General features: G+C 31.7%; 1 protein-coding gene across 1 annotated transcript; it reads left to right on the top strand.

The window, feature by feature from the left end:
• The first annotated feature begins 153 nt into the window (after positions 1-153).
• Positions 154-810, top strand: LOC135961411 (arylalkylamine N-acetyltransferase 1-like). The gene has a single exon (XM_065512910.1). The coding sequence runs from the start codon at positions 154-156 to the stop codon at positions 808-810; it is 657 nt and encodes a 218-aa protein (XP_065368982.1).
• Positions 811-22,915: the final 22,105 nt, after the last annotated feature.

Below are 22,915 nucleotides of genomic sequence, written 5' to 3'. Positions count from 1 at the left end.
GTATAAATAGCACCCAGTTTGCCAAAATTGAAACTAGTTTATTTTTAAACTCTATTCTAAACACTTAAGAACAAAACCAAAAAAAAGAAAACAAAAATCTTAAAAATAAATAAAAATTCTCACGTGAAATAAATTAAATCTTCTTAAACAAAAATGTCTAGAGACAACATTAAGATACGAGTGATACAACCAGAAGACAGTGTAGAAGTGGTTAAATTTGTTGTGGAACATTTCTATCGCGATGAACCCCTATGTTCAATCGAACCCAAGATAGTGGCCTCCCAAACAGATATAGATGACATTTTGGAATGTATTAAAGCGGGCTCGAGTATTATGGCAACACGGGAAGTGGCAGACAGCAAAGAAGAATTGTTGGCCGTTAATATAGCGGCACCTAAAGATGCCACCTGCATAGAGAAATACTTCAAGACGGCCGAAAAGGAGGGCAATACAAAATATGGACAAATTTTGAAATTACTGGCCATTGCTAATCGTAAGGCCGACATATTCCAGCGCTATCAAGTGACTAAAATTTTCTACTCCTTCATCACCTGTGTAAAACCCACAGCTAGAGGCTGTAATTTGGGTAAACGTTTAAAACTGGAGATAATGGCTTTGGGCAAAAGTTTGGGTTATGAGGTGTTGGCAGCCGATTGCACTAGTTTCTATTCGGCCATTGTTTGTGAACGTTTGGGCATGGATCGGGTGTATTTTATAGCTTATCAAGATTATGTAGATGAGAATAATAGACCCATATTTTGTCCACCCTTACCGCATGTGGGTTTGAGTTCATTTGCAATACGTTTATGAAATATTGCAAAGTCATTAATTAATTAATTAAATATAATTTAAGTTAGTTTTAGATGTATGTATGTACGTAAATATGTACATAGGTATTTATTTATGCCAAAAAGCGAATTTAATAAAACAAATTTGCATAATCAATCGCTAAATAATTATTATGTTTGTTTTTATAATGTGTAAATTATAATGAATAGAAAACTTGTTTAATCTAATAAATAAATGTAGTGGATGAGTATGTTTATAATATGCTACAAATATTTATACACTATCTAGTCATATTAATAAGAACTGCATATTTAAACAGCTGCTTTGTTTAACTCTTACTTTTCTTTTAAACTTGGCTCATCAATAGAAGAGGAGTTAGACTTTCGGAATATTGTTTTGGGGGGTAAAAGACTATGCAACAGTGGGTCAAAGATCGCCACCACTTAATGACATGTCTTTTGTATATCATGAATTCCATAAGACATCTCCAACAAATTGACCTTGGGCCTCTATACTCTTTAAAGTTATTTGGACATTTCTATTTGTATTTCCTTTAATTCCGAAAATCTCGCGATTTTTAAAAAACAAAATTAAAATCGTGAATAAAAATCTCGAGTTTTTTTTCAAATTTAAAAGAATAACAAGTAAGAGAGCTACATATATTCGGCTGTGCCGAATCTTATATACCCTTCACCAAACTATACTTCAAAATACAAATTTTAAATATTTTTAGGTAAACACATTTTTTTTTTCCAAAGGTGTTTTTTTTAATTTTTTGGAAACATTTTTTTAAATTTTTGAAATTTTTTTTGGTTTTTTAATTTTTTGGTAAAAAAATTCGTGTTAAAAAATATTTTTAAGATTTTGACCCATTGCAGGTCGAACTTACTATGGTCTTATATACGTCGTTGCAAAGGTCTTTGAAATATCTATAATTAGACATCCATATTGTCTATATTAATGTCTTAGTAATCCATATATAGGTCAACAATCGAAAAATTTCCTGGTTTTTTCCTCATATCTCAGCCATTTGTGGACCGATTTTGATGATTTTAAATAGGAAACTTCTCGAAAGCATGTCTGACAGAATTATGGCTTTATCTATAAGAATACAGAATATATATATATTAGGGTATTCGAATTATTCGAATAAGAGATATTAACTTGTTCGAATAATTCGATCACACGTTTAAAATTAATCGAATTATTCGAATAATTTAAATTTTTTTAAAAAAGTAAAGAATGAAGTTTTGAAGTCGGTTTTTTAATATTTTATTGTTAAAGAAAAACAAAAAATAACGTTAAAGTTAACAATTCAAGTATTGATAATGTTAAAAAACATTCGAAAACAAAGTCCATCATTAAAATTTCAACAGAAATATTCTGATCAGATTAACTCCCGAACCATCTACAAAACAATTGACTAGCAAACCCATTATTTTCCGTTTTGGAGCTATGCTTTAAAAAATTTGAGCTAGTTTGACATGTTCCTGAATTCAAATACAATATAAACGTATTAAAAACTTTTTTATGTCGTTCATTAATTCGGGTTTTAAATTGAGTAACTAAGGCCCTAAATTTGTAAATCACGTCACCAAAGTGATATTTATATGGAAAGCAAAAACAAAATTTTAAAAATTTTTAAAATTTGTTTTTGTTTTATGTACAAAATTTTCAAATTATGAAAGGCAATCAACGCTTGAATTTTGGTGCGTTCGTTCTGTTCAGAATTTGTATAGAAAACACAAACAAATTTTTTAAATTTTGTTTTTGCTTTCCATATAAATATCACTTTGTGACGTGATTTACAAAATTAGGGCCTAATTCTTTAGTAAATTTATTATTCACTATTTCTAAATTATTTATAACAAATTGTATTATACATCAAGCTCAATCAACGTTGCCGAATCTTTACTTAATAAGGTGGTCTTGGGGAATTACATAATAAAGGGAATCTGTCCAAAGTTTGATATCATTGTCAGTGAACGTGGCTAATTTGAAGCCAGGCAGTGCATGATTAACGCATTTACAAATACGCAAAAAGTTTATTATCATGTTAGACATAGATGTTCAACGATGTTCAAAATCATGTAAAAGACGAACTCCATGCTTTTCTTGCAACAAAACATTAGTTTGCAATATTTGTGATTATCATTCGATTTATTAAATATTTTGCAACACTTACGTACGCGGTTAATAACATCACTTATATACATATATTTTAAGATCATAGCCTTCATCTATTTCAATCTAATCATTATAAATGTCATCCACAATATCACTTTCGACGACCGTTTCAAAATCACATTCTCCATCACATTCAACTCCACTTTAATCTAAGTTAATATTTTGATTATTAATTGCGATTCTTCTAATATTTCGCCAGCTAAATAACAATTATTTTATTCCGTACCTTTTATTTTCATTGGTTCAAGTCCTAAGTTAAAAACTTTGAAAGATTTGTTTTTAGAATTGTAACTTCTTTTATTCGATTATTCTACATCAAATTGTTCGAATTATTCGTTATTCGAAAATGGCAATTTTTAAATTGTTCGAATAATTATTCGTAAGAAATTATTCGATTAATCGAACGATCATTAGTCGAATGAATACCCTAATATATGTATATATACTTTAAAGGGTCGGAAAATGATATTGTGGAAATTAAAAACGGAATGACAAACTTATTTATACCCTTCTCACGAAGGCGAAGGGTATAATAAAATATGAAATGTCCAAAGAACTTCAGTGTTTGTCAAATATGTATGGTAAAAATCGGAAGACCCAAGGTCAAAAACTTGTGCGTTTTATATGTTATTTGTTGAAATTCATGACATATGAAACTAATTACAAAATTTTTAAGATTTTTTTGCTCGTTAAAATGATTTTCAGAAGTTGGCCTTACATGGTTTTTTTGTATATGAATTGTGGAATTTTATTTGGATACCAAATTTTGAATAAGATTTATGCTCGTGAGTCTTATATGGGAGCTATGACAAATTATATTTGCACTTTATAGAAGTCCAAATATGGGAAGCGATATTACACTATCAAGCTTCGATGCCCTTTCCAATTTCATATTGAAGATTATTGAGAATTGTCCGAGCAGTGAAATTGTAGTTGCTGGTGATTTCAATATTCACAACTCCTTTTGATTTCGGCACTTTGGCCACACGACTGCAGAAGGCCAATATGTTGAGCTATTCGCCGCGCACAACCAACTTGCGCAATTACCCAGCAAAAACTTTTCTTACAAATAAGCCGAAAAATAAGGGGAATTTGACGATTCAACTACTTATTTTTCTACTGTAAGAAGTCATTATTTTTGTTCGCGATGTCCCAAAAGTAATCCTTTATATTTTGGCCAGAAATAAGTTGTTTTGTTAGTAGAGTTATTTATAGAGTTTTTATTTACACAAAAAAATAAAAAAAAAAAAAATAAGTCGCAGACCCGATTCGAACCTGCAACCTTCTGTTTGGTAGTCTGCCGTTGTGCTCACTACACCACTGCTTAGTTATTTGATTGTGCATCAAATAATGGTTTTCACACAGTAATGCAATATTCTTTTCTGTTTTTCTAAAAATAAACATGTAATAAAAAAAATGGGAAAATTGAAAAAAAGTAACAGTTTTTTGTTTTGTTTGTTTATTTTGTTTTTTAGACTTTACTACTTAAAAAGTAAGTTATTAAAAAAGACATTATTAAAAAGACATTGTAGCATTTGTAAGCGAAGTTTTTGCTGGGTAGTAAATCAACCAACACACACTTCATGTCTTAAAGGACACCAACATAACATAGATTTTCTTTTCACATCTCGGTAATTCGGATCACTGTACCATTTCCGCCTCCTTTTCGCTTGTTCACAAACATGTTGGGAATGCAGACTTTCATTTCATCAAAGAAATATTCGATTAGACCTAGATAAATATCTTGCAATCACAAAAAAGAGAAACCTTCATGTGTCAAAAAGCTCAATACGAGCAACGCCTGCTTACTGCTCCCCGGGGTAGTAAAAGCTTTTGACCATTCGTTAAAAAAGTAAAGGATTATGCTAGTTCCTCAATTCCGAATCTTTTAAGGATGACCCTACATTGACTGATCGATAAAGCTAACCTTTTAGCTGAATTATTCGCAAGTAATTCTCACTTGCCGGAAAATGAGCAAACACTCATTTCAAGCTTCGTGCTGTAAAAAATGTTTTATCGGATCTCAACGTCGGGATTAACTAAACCGAGATCGCACTATACGAGTTGTTATAGATGGTTCCATATAAAGGCTCCGTTCTTTCTTTATTTTTCTAAACCACCTTCTACGTCAAACTTCCAATCCTATCTATTCTTTTGCAAATGACAGCCACATTTGCCATTCATATTCATTCAGTTACAGGCCAAGCCTGTCGGAGATTGAGGCAATGAGGCAGACTTTCTGACAGTATCTGAATGGAGTCGTGCGAATAGGGTCGCCTTCAACGCTAGCAAGACTCAGTCGCTTCATCTGTAATTATGTGTGGTGTAAATATTGTGGAATCAGATGCTCTTGATATTCTGGGCTCATACACTGTGATATACGCTGGTCTAAACACATTTTTCAAGTGTCGAAAGAAGCATTCAAGTATTTTGGATTTCTTAAACGGTGTGGGAATTATTTCACTCCCACTGATCTCCTCACTATTTACACCACCTATATCCGACCGAAAATGAATTACAACTCTCATGTATATTCAAAGTCAATTTTGGATCTTTTCGACCGCGTACAGGAGAGGGCAAAGGTGATTATTGGTGACAGTAGGGTATCCAATTATATTTATTCACTGGAGCACCGACGCAATATTGGCTGCGTTTTACTGTTCTATCGGAATGTGATCTGATGAAATTAGGGAACTTGAAATCGAATGTCCACAAATACTACTCCCTCTTTCCTCCCTCCTATAACCTATTTACCAAAACAATAATTTGCTGGTCCATGAAGAAAAAAAATATATTTATGAGAACTTAACTATATTCAGATACTGCAGTTGTATGGTTTTAAGAATTCTCTTAAGAATGACCCTATCCATCTTCAGTGGGCTTCATCCTTGGAACAATAGAAAAGTTCTTTAAAGCAATTAAAAAAAGCAGATTGGTATACTTTAAGATGGGTATTGGAACAATATTTTTGCACGTTACAAACATCAGCACCAACCCAACAGCCCTAATGTGTTCCATCAAATTAAAAGCAATTATTTACATAATTAAACTAAAATGATCAGTATACCACCAGACTTATTTAATTTTGTGCAAATTTAATGACGAAAGTCTAGAATTATTGTATTGTTACACTTTAAATACTAGAAAGTTTGTTTAAATTATTTTCCAAAAAAAAAGCACACAATACAAATATTATTAATGTATTCAGAGTGTGCTTGAGAAACGTTTTAATTTTATTAATTAATGTGTTCAGTTTATGACAACAAAATTAAGCTCAATGACAAAGTAGATTTTCACAAAGACAAAATTTATGTACAATAAATAAATTAAAGGTGTTCAAAAATAGAACTTTTCTTAGCTAATAAAAAAATTTAAAAAGGAAGAATGAATGGAAACATTCACTTAAATCGATTGCAAATTGTAAAAACATTCAAATCTGAAAGCAACCTACAAGCTAAAATTAAATTTTTAACTGTATTTCCACTCTCCCTAATTAGAATTCCAAACTGAATTACACTAAACCACTGGTTCAGTAATTTCCTTCAAATCTTTGTAAGAAATGACAATTTGAAATATACATATGAGTTTATGCTTATCGATAACATATTTTAGCAATGATTGTCTATCGGTTAATTTATTAACTAACTGTCTTTTCAGCAGAAAGGAAATTAAACTATTAGCTGGTTGCCATATAAAAAAACAATTTTGGTTCATGTCTTTGATTATGTTTTAACCAGAGCTGTAAATGAATCACTCATTTTTGAATTAATTCGCGAATCATTCACACAAAAAAATGAATTGAATGAAATTTGAGTCAATTCAAATGAATTTGGTAAAAATGAATTGCAATTCGTTTCCAATTCAAATGAATTGAATTGATTTTGAATTAATTCAAATGAATTTTGTAAAAATGAATTGCAATTCGTTTAGAATTCAAATGAATTGAATTGATTTTGAATTAATTCAATTCATATGAATTGAATTGATTTTGAATTAATTCAATTCATTTGAATTGAATTGATTTTGAATTAATTCAAACGAATTAAAAAAAAAATTAGCAATTCATTTCCAACTCCGACGCGAAATTCGCAGCATATTTAGCAGATTCTTCAATGTCATTAAGTATGCAGTATAATTAATCGACGGTTAAAAAGTCTTCCTTTAAATATAATGCGCCGTTACCATCGTCACGTGGATTTCTTTCAGATGATAATTTTGAAAAGCTATTGTTGTTTAAGGTGAATGATGCATTCTAATTAAATCGAATTAGCCTTATTTATGAAACTCAATTGTGTTTTGAACTACATACATTGTTATTTTTCCTGATTTTTGATTATTTTTGGAAGATAGTTTTATTTTTTTGAAATAAATATAATATAAATATTAGCAAAAAGTTTGTTGTTGGGTGGTCGTGGGTCACAAAATTTCAAAAATTATTAATTGCTTCTTGAATATTAAATATTTTTTGTCGTTCAGCGTATTTCAAAATAAAAATCAGTTCTTCTTGAAGAAATAAACTCCAAACACCATGTTTTCATTGATCAGGTGCGTATACAGGACAAGGCTTTTCAATTGTTGTACTGGATATTTTCATTTTGGTAGGAGAATCTGCTCTTGAATTTGATTGATTGCAACTCATTTTTGAATCATTCTTTTGAATTGCTATTCTTTTTTCTAATTCATTTGAATTAATTCAAAATCAATTCAATTCAAATGAATTGTAAATGAATTGCCACTCATTTTTACAAATTCATTTGAATTGGAAATGAATTGAAATTCATTTCTGCCTAATTCGTTCGAATTGATTCAAATTTCATTCAATTCATTTTTTCAATTCAATGAATTAATTCAAAATTTAGCTAATTCATAATGAATTAAAATCAAAAAAGAATGATTCATTTACAGCTCTGGTTTTAACTAAACTACTTGTTCCTATATATGGCATCTCTTTCTATTTTATTACTAAAGTACATGCTTGTAGTGGCAACACCGTGGCTGACATCAGCAAAACATATACCCTACACCATCATAGTGGGGAGGGTATAATGAGTTTGTGCAGATGTTTGTAACCCCCAAAAATATTGGTCTAACACTCACCTTAAAGTAGGTTAAAGTCGATTAAACGATGTCCGTCCGTATGGTTTGCTGGCTGGTCGCAATTATGAAGATATTTCGATCAAATTTGTTACATATAATTTTTTCGGCTTAAGGACCAAGCCTATTGAAACTGGCTGAAATCGGTCCATTATTTCACCTAGCCCTCATACAAATGTCCTCTCGAAATTGGACTTTATCCGTCATAAATGTTTAATTTATATATGTATCTACACAAATTTTGCTCCAAATAAGTTTTATAAATACAAAATTCATGTCACCGCTTCCGAAAATCACTTTAACGTGCATAAATCTCTTATAAACTTTGGTATATACACAAAATTCAACATAAATAACTTTCATATAGACATAAATCACTAACTAAATCACGACTTAATTTAATGGTGATCGGTCCATAATTAGTCATAGCTCCCATATAAGGCCCGCTTCCGAAAATCCCCCACGAATATAAATTATTGATATTTTAAAAGAAAATTTTTTTTGCTCATTTACTTGGTGTATGGTATTATATGGTCGGGCTTGACCGACAATACTTTCTTACTTGTTTTATATTGAGTTTTTACGATTTAGATTTGGGGGTCTATGAGCCAAATACTCCCATAAGAAATACACAGGCATGAGCATGTGAGCTGCTCGTGCTGAGCGAATATGTAATGTGTGCGTATTTTAACCGAATACCTAAAAGTATGCAATTTTTTGTTGTGTATTAAATCGAAACTAAAGGACATGCTTATTAAGAGTAAAAATCTGTATTTTTATTTATGTCAACAAGCTCTCTAAACATAGTAACATGCTGAAATAAATATTATTTTTATACCCTTCACATTCGTGAGAAGGGTATATATAAGTTTGTCATTCCGTTTGTAATTTCCACAATATAATTTTCCGACCCTATAAAGTATATATATTCTGGATCCTTATAGATAGCGGAGTCGATTAAGCCATGTCCGTCCGTCTGTTGAAATCAATTTTCTGAAGACATCAGATATCTTCGGGATCCAAATCTTCAATAATTCTGTCAGACATGCTTTCGAGAAGTTTCCTATTTAAAATCAACAAAATCGGTCCACAAATGGACAATATGGATATCTAATGATAGATATTTCAAACACTTTTGCAACGACTTATATAAGACCAAAGTAAGTTGGACCTACAATGGGTCAAAATCGAAAAAAAAATATTTTTTAAAGCAAATTTTTTTTTTTCACCAAAAAAAAAATAAAAAACAAAAATTTTTTTTTTAAATTTAAACAAATTTTTAAATAACAATTCAAACATTTTTTTTTTTTTTTTTTTTTTTTTCAAAAAATGAAAAAACTACTTTGGAAAAAATTAGCAAATTTTGTGATGATCGGTCCACAATTAGTCATAGCTGCCATATAGGCCTACTTCCGAAAATCACTTTAACTACACAGAGAATACAGATTCGTGATAGCAACCGAATTTGTTGCCAATCGAATGATTCGGTTGTACACATAGACTTTTTCGGTTCTATCAATAGAAAGACAATTGACAAAGAAGAATTTCGATTAAAGCAACCAAACTTTTATTACCCCTTTTAAAATTCTATAGAAACAACTGTAAAATTCGGTCACTAAGATAGAATCATTCGATTGGCAACAAATTCGGTTGCTATCACGAATCTGTTTTCTCTGTGTAGCATAAATTTCTTAAAAATTTTGTTATTCTCATAAAATTCAATACAAATAATTTATATATATACAGAAGTCATTTCACTAAATTTTATAACGATCGCTCCATAATTAGTCATAGCTCTCATATAATGCCGACTTCCGAAAATCATTTTAATGAGTATAGATTTCTTAAAAGTATTGGTAATCAAATAAAATTCAACACAAATAGGTTTCATATATACAGAAGTTATGCCAGTTATGCTATGTAATATTATGGCGATTGGTCCATAATTAGATTGGTGTAGGGTATCATATGGTCGGACTTGACCGACTATACTTTCTTACTTATTTCATATTCATTTGTCCAATTGTTCCGAGTAACAAGCTCTAAAAGATTTTTGTTTCGGCTCAGAGAGTTTGAATATCTCTTCCAATTTCTCCAGCCTTATCCCTCTTTAAGCGGCTTTCAGCTAAACAGTTTGAAAGGCCTATCAATGTAATTATATATGGAATATGCATCGTGTAAATGTAAGCTGCATCTCGTTGAGTGGCGCGCATCCGAAATGTCTAATTTTTCCTGACTCTGGAGCTTTGAGAGTCGCTGTAGTTTGTGTCTTATTCGCATAGACCTGCGACTTAATAAAACAACGCAAGAAAAAGTCTATTCGCACGATCTCTGTGGTCAGTTCACATTACCTCCACGTGATATGACCATGACCTCAAATTGCTTTTGTAGAATGTCCAAGGTGTGTGGTACGTAGCGCCGTCCTGTTTAAACCATATATTGTTGCTTTCGATATCATTCAATTTAGGCCAAAAGAAGTTGGTAATCATCGGCCTGTAGCGCTTGCCTTTTATGCTGATGGCCTGGCCAAGGTCATTCTCAAAGAAATATGGACCGATGACGGCGCCAACCCCAAATCCACCCCAAACAGTGACTTTTTCGGGATGCATTAGAAGTTGTTGGATCTCATGTGGATTTGTATCGTACCCAAGTCCACAATTTTGTTTGTTGACGTACCCATTTACCCACAAATAGGCCTCTCCCTAAAATGGACGAAGCTCGCAGAAAGTTACTCCAACAGAACACCCATTTTGATTAAACAATTTTTTCATTTGCACATATTGTTGAACGCTATATCAGTCCAGGGTGATTTGGCAAAACAAATTGAATAAATGACTGCCAATTCGATAGATGTAGCTTCAAAACTATGGCCGCTAGCAACAGATGTGACTAAAATTAAACGTGTATACCTGTCGCATAGGCCTAAACCGAACGGTGGTCTTAACACCGGATGAAAACAATACGTCTATCACCGCCATTGAGTGACTTGCAAGGAATATTCAATTGGCAAATTCTTGTACATTGACTGCACATATCAAAGTACAAACCCCTTGCTTGAGATCTTGGGCAATACCTAATACCTGCCACCCATAGCTAACAGGTATTACTAACAAGCCCACAATTATCAAAGCAGCAATATCCGGCATGGTAATCCAGTCCAATGTATGGTCTCTGACTTCAAAAGCTCCCAACCGTTAAAGTACATCATGAATTCTACTGTCCCAATACGTTTCCTGAATAAAAACGCTAATTGCTATTGCTTTGTTGAATTCAGCAACAACACCTAGTTAGTTTGTCACTAGCCCAAGCATCAGCACTTTAAACAACGATCTTCTTCCCGCTTTGGGTTTTAACCACAGCCACCATGTGCTCACCGAAGTGACCTAACCAATGATTCTACAGGACCGAAGTCCTGGGGCCATAGCATCCCCATGCCACTAGATAAGACTCTAGTCAGCTACGAATTTAATAAATTAAATTCTTACCAGGAATGAGGTCCGTGCACCTCGGAGCTACTATTTACCCTCGAGGCACAACATCAAGGTGTAAAACGTCACCAAGATGCATATGCGTGCCCCAAGGGAAGGGGCCGCTACCAACAGTCAAAGTTCGGTTTTCTCTATTGGAAAACCGTTTATTAAACGTAGTTCGGCCCATATTTCCCCTTGAAGCACAACATCAAGGTGTGGAGCGTCACCAAGATGCATATCCGTGCCCCAAGGGGAGGGGCCGCTATCAACAGTCAAATTTCGGTTGTCCCTATATCCCTTTATTAAATATAGTTCCATATAGAAAAAGAAGAACTAACGGATGAATCTTCTGCTCTACATACAAGGCTTACTGAAACGGGCAATATCTCTCCCTGAGAAGATTTGGGTTTCAACCACAGCCACCATGTGCTCACCGAAGTGACCTCACCAATGATCCTACAGGACCGAAGTCCTAGCGCCATAGGATCCCCACGACACTCGATAAGACTCTAGACAGCTACGAAATTAATAAATTCAATTATTACCAGTCATGAGGTCCGTGCACCCCGGAGCCACGGTTTCGCTCTATATTTCCCCTCGAGGCACAACATCAAGGTGTGGAACAACAGTCAAAGTTCAGGTTGTTCCTATTGGAAGACCCTTTATTAAACATAGTTCCATATTGAAAAAGAAGAACTAACGGATGAATCTTACGCTCTACATTGAAAGCTTATTGCAACGGGCAATATCTCTCCCTAAGAAGATTGCACAAAAAACTCTGTGTGTTCCTATTGTATCACAACATAAAATAATTAAAGTTTACTTTTTCATCAGTGAAGTTTCCCAAAAGTAATGAACATCTACAGCTAAAACGGAAAGGGTCACTTTAAAGTGACATGAAAAATATTGAAACGTCCTTCTTTTGAATGAATCTAAATCGTGATTAACATGAAGTAATAAGTAATTCCTAAAATTTTAACAAAATTCTTCCGACCTTCTTAAGTTCTTAGGCAGCAGTTGCTACAATGAAAATATGTACGTCGTACATAAGTAGTTATTTTCAAGCAAAATCCATTTCCTTTTTTTGAGCAGAAAGTCATATTGGACATAAAATGGCCTTTGATCGATTAATGTAATATAAGCCCCCCCATATCATCATAATATTAATAGGCAAGTCGATTTCTTTAGACCCCTTTTACGCTCACATTATACATTCAATTTGGACAAGAAATATACCATTTTAAAGGGATTTATTCACAGAAGTGCAGAATATATATTTTATTGAAATCGGTTCAGTATTTTAGGAGCTATAAGCATGTAAAGTTGTTACTAACACATATGCAAAAAACGTGTACATGTAATCTTCAAGCTAAAAAGTAAACAAAGCAATTATGTTTGTCCAATTTGTTGTTGTAAATAAAGAAGAGAAACAGTTAAAGAATATTGATTTTGCTCTGTTTAAGTGAGAGTTGTTATAGAAAACAATGAAGAAGAAGATTTTAATAATTGAAACAAATACATATTTTGAAGGTGTTTTTTGTAAGTAAATTGTTATTTTATAATATCTGCAGAACTATAATTGTGACGGTGTTTAAACTTTATACGAATCAATTTCTTATCACTGCATGAAGTCTAACCAAAAATGGGACGGATCGGAACAGGTGGCGAGTCACCTCCCATACAAAGTAAATAGTTATTTTTAAATATTTTGTGAACTATAATTCAAAAATGTTTCAAACTTTGTCTAAATGGCTCTTTTATCAATAGTATTACTGAAAATTTCCGGGATTGAAATAGTGGGCGTCTGGAGAACTATTACAATTATAAAAGTGTTTAAACTTTTTACGAATTAATTTCTTATTACTGTGCGGAGATAGCTGAATATAGGGGAAATTAGATTAGGGGCGGAGCACCTCCCATACAAAGTAAATATTAATTTGGAATGTCAGGGGAACCGAAATGGGAGGGTTGGAAAAGGAGGTGAGTCACCTCCCATACGAAGTAAGAATTACAAGATTCTTCAAACTTTGTCCACATAGCAGAGATTGTCTGAAAATTGTCGGGATTGCATTAGTAGTGTGACACCTCAATTGAATTGAATTTTTTTTTGAAAATTGTTGGCGAGTTGGAGGAGGGGTTATGAGAAAAGTGAGGGGGGGAGTTAATGGCAACTTTTTTAAAATGGTATTTGTGGAAAGTGCAATGAGAATATGGATTGAAATTTTTTTTGAAAATGTTTGGTGAGTTGCTGGGGGAGGGGTTATGAGAAAAGAGTTATTGGCAATTTTTTTAAAATGCTTATTTTAGTAACAGAGATCTCTCCACAAAGTTTTATGATGCTAGATCCCTTGGAAATACTTTTGCCGCAATTTTGGCTATTGGACACATAGTGCATTGTATATAGTTAGGTTGTATCAGAAATCCATTTATATTTTTTAAATTTTACTAGGATAGGGGTAGCGAAGTGCACCGGGATATGCTAGTATTCATAACTGTACAATATATACAAATACTAAAACACACTGGCAGTATTTAAAAAAAAAGCAGCAAATTCCACCCTGGATATGGAGGGCAAACAAATGTAGAACTGATACAGAGATACTCAAATATTCCGTGCTAGTATATACAATGTTATATGATGATGATGATGATGATTACATTATAAATACATTATATACATTGTGTATATACATAAATATAAAACTGTATACTAAGTATTTGTGTAAAATTACATTATATTATATTGTACATATACATAGATATAATATTTAAGTGTTACATGCGCAAACCTACATTTATACTTTTGTAAGTGTGTTTTAATATACATATTTGAAATTCTATATTGTATAGGTACCTGGCCCAAACAAAATAAAATCCAAAAGATACTCGCAGTCTTACAAAGTGAAAAACATTTGAAAGACTTTTGTAAATATTTAGCAGTTAAGTCTAAAAAGTTTACATTTTCAACGAGCTTTAAGGAAACTAAACAAAGAGCAACAAAAGCTATAGAAGCAACTCCACCCTAGTGGCAATATAGAGCGAAAACAAACAAACAAACAACGTCATCCCTGTTCTCTTGGTACTCCAAACAAACTGACATCATATTTAATAAAACTTAGTTACTCCTAAAGGGCTTTTGTTTTGCCTTACGATTTAGTTACTTGGCCAGATTCTCCACATTCCGTGTAAGCTTTAGATCTTTAGTTCGCATGTGTACTTTACCGCCCCAACTTATGTATGTTTGAATGTATGTAGGTTCATCATATACAGCACACAAAAAAGCTGCTCCAATTTCCTTAAGAGGGTGGATTTTTTTTTACTTCAGTTTACTTTTTTACATACTGTATCGCATGAGTACTGTATACAGTCGCAACTTTTATCGATTGACCTACTTTTTCTAGCATTTATTTTTTACAGCTTGTTCCACTCATGCTATATGCCCGTACATGCGCCTCTTTTTCATATGTCCTTTCCACCCATCTTCATCATCATGCGCTGTTCGTAGCTCTAGTTCCAAGTTGTTGGTAAGACTCTGTGTGTGTGGCAAGGTTTTTTAACAATTTTTTTTTTATATTTTCTACATTTTATATTTTTTGTATTTTTTGTTGATATCACCACATTCATATGCAGAGTAATTGGTATACAGATAAATATCCTGTATAGTTTCCTTTTGTATAATAATCACATACACACACAGATACAATTACACAATGACACTATCCGTAAGATACCCACATTTACATACCTACAAATATTCTACATAGATACATACATAACGTATATTAGAGTGCCCAAAAATATGAAATTGCTAATTTTGACAGTCCCCCTCCGTAGAATGCTAGGATAACGTTAACTGGTGTTGTAATAGCTCTGAAATTTGGAAGTAATTCCTTCAGTCTTCCCAAATAGTTTGGCCATTGTAGTCATGAACTTTTCCCATCTTTCTGGAAACATATAGATTCCGTGGCAAAAGAACTGCTCACCTTTTGAGGCCATAAACGAATCAAGCCAATATGGGATACTCTGTTCTGAAGTGAAGCATATCGAGGTAGCGTTCTGGACCATAAATCCGATGAGGCAAAAATTCCCAACCACTTCTTTCTAAATAGTTTTTAGCAGGTATTGCAACATGTGGCCGAGCGATGTCATGATGGAATATTATGGTTTCATGACTGGCCACATATTCTGGGCATTTTCGGTCAATACTCGTTTCAAACAATCGTCTTTCAAGGTCTCACGACATTAATTCGTGTGTTACCCAATTTTCCTGCTTTTGAATGAATTCTGCTACTCGCAATAATTTTGCAAGCTCTTGTTGACAACAATCTTCATGGTGTAATTAGGGTTTTTATCCCGGTACAAATTTCCCGGGAATTTTGCCAATTTTTCACTACCCGATTCCCGGGATTTTTAGTCGGGAATCCTGGCATATAAAAATTTACGAAAATACATAAAAAACAAGTTAGAACTTTATTTTTTTCACCAAAAATCAGTGAAAAGTTTTTTGCTTATATCTCGACAATAATAGACCGCTATTATTATTTGTTTGGGGTTTTTCGTATGAAAATTTAAAAAGTGAATTCATTATTTATAGATTTTATTTCTTATTGAATCATTCTAATTTCTTTAAATTTCTTCTTCAAATCCATAACAAAAAGTTTTAAGACAATTTTTTCAATTAATTTTGATTTAACAAAAATTTAATCATTCAAAATTTTAATAAATTCTGTTATTAATTAACTTTAAAATTAATTCAGTTTAAACAAAGGCTTGGAATGAACCAAAAAAATTAAATATTAGGAATGGATTTATGGAATGAAAGGCTGACATTCTTTAATTACGGATTAAGATATTAGTGAATTAAACTCAAATTTTATTAATTAATTCGAAGCTCTCATATTTAATAATTATAACATTAGGGTTTTATATGAAAGTTGGCTATAATATTCCTAATTTACAGCATCATTATATATTTCGGGAATAGCCGGGTACCCGGGAATGTAGAAAAAAATTTCCCGATTCAAATCAAAAAAGGTCGGGAAATTAAAAACCCTAGGTGTAATGTCTCCAATTCTTCAAACTTTTTCTTTTGGCTTAAATTGGATGATATGGACACCAATGACATGTGGTTTCAACAGAACAGCGCTATGTGCCACATGGAACATTCTCCATGAATATGTTAGATCCGCGAAATCCAACGAAGCCTCGGCGGACATTTGTTCGATTTTATATTCCATACATAATTTCATCGATAGCATTTTTATGCAATATTTAAGCTTCGATTTGAGTTGGGGGTATTTGTGCAGTTGCCACTCTCTTCGAACTCTTCTTTTTTCATTTAAGAGCCATTCGACATCTGCAGAATAAATTATATTATATCTGATTTGTGAGGGGTATTGGGTCGCTACATTACCAGTCGGGGATGCAATTTTTCGGGGCTCAATAAAATAAAACTAGTGGGTAAGTGATCTAAAGATAGTTCCAGCGAGGATTTAACTTGAATCATTTCTCTCGGGATATTTTTCATCACACTAAAATCAATAACATCCGTATTTTTCGTGGGTCAGACGGTTCGAAATCGCATTCAAACTCATTTTCAGGAATTGTATCAAACAAAACACGACCTTTAGCAGCCACGAAACGGGTGCCTAGTGTTTTAATATTAACTTTCTGTAATTGAAAATCTAGTTGGTGATTATATCGATTAAACCACTAAGTTTCGATGAAAATCTTCAAAACAGATCGTAGTATCTTGAAGATAAACTTCGCAAAGATCACACATTAAGTAGTCTTTGATTCGAACTTTTATTATAATTGCCGATCCTTCGCACGCTCTACACCTGGGATCTTTGGTATCATATATTACATATCCATTTATTTGAAATTAACTTCTGGGCGTCAAATAAGTTTCTTAAAAAATATTAGAGTTCGTTTTTGTGTGAATTCTAGAACCATGCTTTTGGATTGATTACATTGGGTAGAACCGTGTAGAATGCAAACGATCGTAGTTTACAATTTGCCCTAGTATGACCATATTCTTGACAATTTAAACACACGATCTCTTGTGCGGCGATAAATATTTTAAATTGTAAATTGGCTTAATTCAACTCTAAATAGTTGTTGGAGAATTTTCTCGCGATTTCTAATTTTTTATACCCTTCACCTTCGAGAGAAGGGTATATATAAGTTTGTCATTCCGTTTGTAATTTCAACAATATAATTTTAAGACCCTATAAAGTATACATATATATTCTGGATCCTTATAGATAGAGGAGTCCGTCTGTTTGTTGAAATCAATTTTCTGAAGACCCAAGATATCTTCGGGATCCAAATCTTCAATAATTCTGTCAGACATGCTTTCGAGAAGTTTCCTATTTAAAATCATCAAAATCGGTTCACAAATGGCTGAGATATGAGGAAAAAACCAGGACAACCTCAATTTTTTACCTATATGTGGATTACTAAGTCATTAATATAGACAATATGGATATCTATTGATAGATATTTCAAAGATCTTTGCAATGACGTATATAAGACCATCGTAAGTTGGACCTACAATGGGTCAACATTTTTTTTTCCACCAAAAAAAATTGAAAAACAAAAATTTTTTTTTTAAATTTAAAAAAAATAATTTTTAAGTTTAAAAATTTAAAAACAACAATTCGAAAAAAAAATTTCCTAAAAAATTAAAAAAAAAATTTTGTTTACCTAAAAATATTTAAAATTTGTATTTTGAAGTATAATTTGGTGAAGGGTATATAAGATTCGGCACAGCCGAATATAGCTCTCTTACTTGTTTATTTTAAACTCTTTATTTTCCAAAGCAGTCTTTATTTCCTGAGGTTGTACACAAGATTAAATTTTAAATATACCCTGAAAATTTTACAAAATGGATAAGAATTTAGTAATAGAATATTTTGGGTCGACATTTATGAAATCTGAAAAAAATATATATGTATCTTAAAGTCCTACAGATAATTATGTATTAAAATTAGACTTTAGATTGGATATTACAGATTTATTTATATTTCATTCGAAATACTACGAACGATACTGTAACGTAGGAATAGATAATCAATATAATTAAGAAGTAATTGATCCTTTGCGGTGAAATGAAGAAAATGTTTGGTGATCTTAATCTAAAATAGGTTTCTAATTTCTGACAGAAGTAGATGATTTAGAATATCTTTAAATAAATATTTTTTTAGCTAAATACATGAAAAAAAACACAGACCTTAAAAGAATAACAATTTAACCAGGGATCCAGCTGACTGCAGGACAAACATTTTGAAAATCGGTATCTTAGAATGAATTAAAATTGTCATTATTTTTATTTTATTGAGGCCACTCTAATGTACATACATATATAGTTTCATTTAGAAGTAGCAAAAAGTGTCCTAGTTTTTATAGTTGTATATAAATATATACATGTGTATATACTTAGTATATGCTTTTGAGTTTACAAAATGAATAATCAACAATTTTAAAAAACATGCAAGTCATTTAAAAAATTGTATATAGAAATTGCTAGGTGTTAACATATATTTTGCTCAAAAAAGAAGATAGATTTAAAATATGCTAAGCATAATTAAATTACAATCTATTTTAGATTATGTTTACAAAAGAACTTGTTCATTTGACCGAGAATTATCAACTTAACGAACTTCGTAAAGTTGTTTAACTGCTTTTTATTCCCTCCACCACAAAAAGTGGTGAATATATAAGTTTATCATTCCGTGTTTAATTTTGTGAAATCTGTCTGTTTAACACACTCGCACGTCAAAAATACACAACAGAAATTAATGAAATTTACACCAAAATTTTTACTTACAATTTAATTTCTAAGTAGGTTGATATTGAGGATCAGTAAAATCGGGCTAGTAGAACCAGAGTTCTGGACCAAAATGTGAGACAACCTCAAAAAATATATGATAATTTTCTCATATTGGATGTAATTTGAAACATTTTTCGACCAATGTTCGCTTCAAACGGTCCAGGTTGCCTCTGATGGATATTTGTCTTTGGTTTCGATTCGGCTGGTTGAATCCATTTTTCATCGAAAGTAATGATTCGGTGCAAAAATTATTTTCTTTTATGGCATTCAAGCATCATTTCAGACATAAAAAATCGTCTATCAAGGTCTTTCGGCTTCAATTCGTATGGTACCCAATTTTCCCTGCTTTTGGATCCTGCTGCTAGCAAGAGCTTTAGATTATGATCACAAAAGAACTTGCTCTTGTTGAGATTTACAAACATTTTCATGGAGTACTGCCTCCAATTCTTTGTTTTAAATTTGTTTGATTGGGCGATCTTTGTCCGTGCCAAAATCTCCACTTTTGAACCGAACAAACCATCTCACGCACGTTTTGGTGAGCAATCGGTGTGCATCAGGTGCACTGTTTTTCAAATTAAAGAAGCAAAGCAAAACTTCCCGCAAATGACGCTTTGTTGGCACAAAATTTGACATTCTGCTGTTTAAACCTTAGAGAAACATAGAGCGGAAACTAGAAAAAAACTCAAACAAAACAATTACTCAAAATAATCACACATACGGGTGTTGTTTTTGTTTTCATATAGCTTTTTCTACTAGTACATTCTCATCACTTAGGTTACTGACAACTGAGTTAGGTCTTTGAAAGTTTCCGCTCTATGTCTATTCTCTATGGTTTAAACTATAATGTGAGAATAAACATGTAAGAGAGCTATATTCGGCTGTGCCGAATCTTATATACCCTTCACCAAATTATACTTCAAAATACAAATTTTAAATATTTTTAGGTAAACAAAATTAATTTTTTTTTCCAAAGTTGTTTTTTTAATTTTTTGGAAAATTTTTTTTTTTAAAATTTTAATTTTTTTTTAAATTAAAAATTTTTTTTTTAAATTTTAAATTTAAAATTTTTTTTTTTTTTGGTGAAAAAAAAAATTCGGCTTAAAATATATTTTTTCCGATTTTGACCCATTGTTGGTCCAACTTACTATGGTCTTATATACGTCGTTGCAAAGGTCTTTGAAATATCTATCATTAGATATCCATATTGTCTATATTAATGACTTAGTAATCCAGATATACATAGGTCAAAAATAGGTAAAAATCGAGGTTGTTCTGGTTGTCCATATCTCAGCCATTTGTGTACCGATTTCGATTTTAAATAGGAAACTTCTCGAAAGCATGTCTGAAAGAATTATTGTAGATTTGGATCCTGAAGATACCTATATGGGATCTTCAGAAAATTGATTTCAACAGACAGAGGGACATGGCTTAATCGACTGCGCTATATATAAGGATCCAGAATATATATACTTTATAGGGAAAATTATATTGTGGAAATTACAAACGGAATGACAAACTTATATATACCCTTCTCACGAAGGTGAAGGGTATAATGACAGATATGTACCCATCAAAATGACTTTTAAGTTATTAAAAACAAAAACCGCGTTCAAAAGATACGCCATCTATTGTAAATCCCGTATTCAGTTGCTTTGTAAATACATAATACCATTAAATTTCACAGAAGTATCTTATAAATCTCGTTATCACGTTGAAATTCAATATAAATAATCCCCATATACATAAAAATCGATCCATAATTAGTCAAAGTAAGTCCCACTTCCGGAAATCACTTTAACATACACAAAGTATTAATATCGAGAATCTCGATTCGAGATCGAATATAACTCAAATAAGTTCTATATGAACAGAAATCATGCAAATCATTATCGGTCTACAATTTTCTCATATACTAGGCATAGATTAGTATATGGTCGGGCTTGACCGACTATTATTTCTTAATTGTTTTTTCGTAAATTAATTTATAATTATTTTAATAAATTATAGGAACAAGTTGTAATAAATTTACACGCTTTTAGGTACTTACATACATACACAAATTTGCAGGTCGATTTTAAGGTAAAACTTTTCAAAGTTTTCATTGTGTTTAAATAAAAGATGTTTACATTTTACATAACAATCAAGTAAAACTGACTAGATATAATTGTAAATATTTCGCTGAAGTCGGTGTATATATTTTTGTTCTACAACAAATACATACATATGTATGTATGTAAATAGAAAGACACCTGCAATTCCCGGAAAATTATTAAATTTTCACAGAACTTTTCTAATGAAAACACAACTCGACAAACAAAATAAACCACAATTTTTTTCTCATTACACAATGGGTTGGTGGTAGCCCAAACATCAGCAGTTAAAAAAAACATGGAATTTTCAAATTAGATAAAAATAAAATAGTAATAATAATAATAGAAAAAGGCAAAACACACACAACAAATAATAATGAAAACAAAGAAAAAACTTAGAATATAAAACAATGACACGTGCAATTGACCTACTTTCCCTTTAAACAAGAAAAGAGAAATAATAACACATGAACAGCAATGGATACATACACAGCAGGGATGGAAAAGTTGTAGGTACTTTTTAGTGTGGCACTTGCAAACTGCAAACATTGAAATCAAATCGGATAATATCATCGGCTCAGTAATGCGATTCACTAACTTTTATAACGATAATCGTATCGTTAAAATAAATATAACGAAAATTTATCGAATTTGCTATTCAGTAACATTTTTAACGACATTCGCTGTCGGTTGAAGTCAGCTGTTACTTAAAGCAGTTTTTTTTCCGTTATGTTAGCGAGAATAATTTAAGTTGTGTTTATTTAATCGATAAAGTGTATTTGCAATTTTTTCTTCGTCATCTTCATCTTTTGTAGCTGGAACTATCGTAAAAATAATGGAAACACAATTTTGTTTACTTAACTTATTAATATTTACAATAAAATATAAAAAAATAAGCTGATAAATAGGGGAATTTGAAGACTATACTACTAATTATTCACCTGGAAGAAGTACTTATTTTTGTTCGCAATGTCCCAAAAGTAATCCTTTACATTTTGGAAGGAAATAAGTTGTTTTGTTAGTAGAATTATTCATAAAATTATGTATTTACTAAAAAAAATAAATAAAAAAAAGTAAGTCGCAGCCAAGTGTCGAACCAATAACCTTCCGATTGCTAGTCAACGTTGTACTCACTACACCACTGGTTAATTATTTTATTTTGTGTCAAATAATGGTTTTCTACTTTTCGCTTATTTTGATATTTTGTAGACAGAGATGTCATATCTTAAACAATCGTTAAAAATAAATTACTGAATCACACTATCGTTACTGCAAGCGATTATTTATGTCGATAAACATTACGATTGTCGGTTCGTTAAAAGTTAGTGAATCGCACTACAGAAGTTTGGAAACTGAAATTTTGATTTTATATTCAGTTTTTGCAATAAAATGTTTATTACAATAAATATAACCAATAGCATTTTATTATAACGTATCGTTAACTATACAGA

The sequence above is a fragment of the Calliphora vicina genome, chromosome 5 (assembly GCF_958450345.1).
Source record: "Calliphora vicina chromosome 5, idCalVici1.1, whole genome shotgun sequence".
Lineage (NCBI taxonomy): Eukaryota > Metazoa > Arthropoda > Insecta > Diptera > Calliphoridae > Calliphora > Calliphora vicina.
Note: the sequence above shows the minus strand (reverse complement) of the source record. Positions and strands in the feature narration are given on the sequence as shown.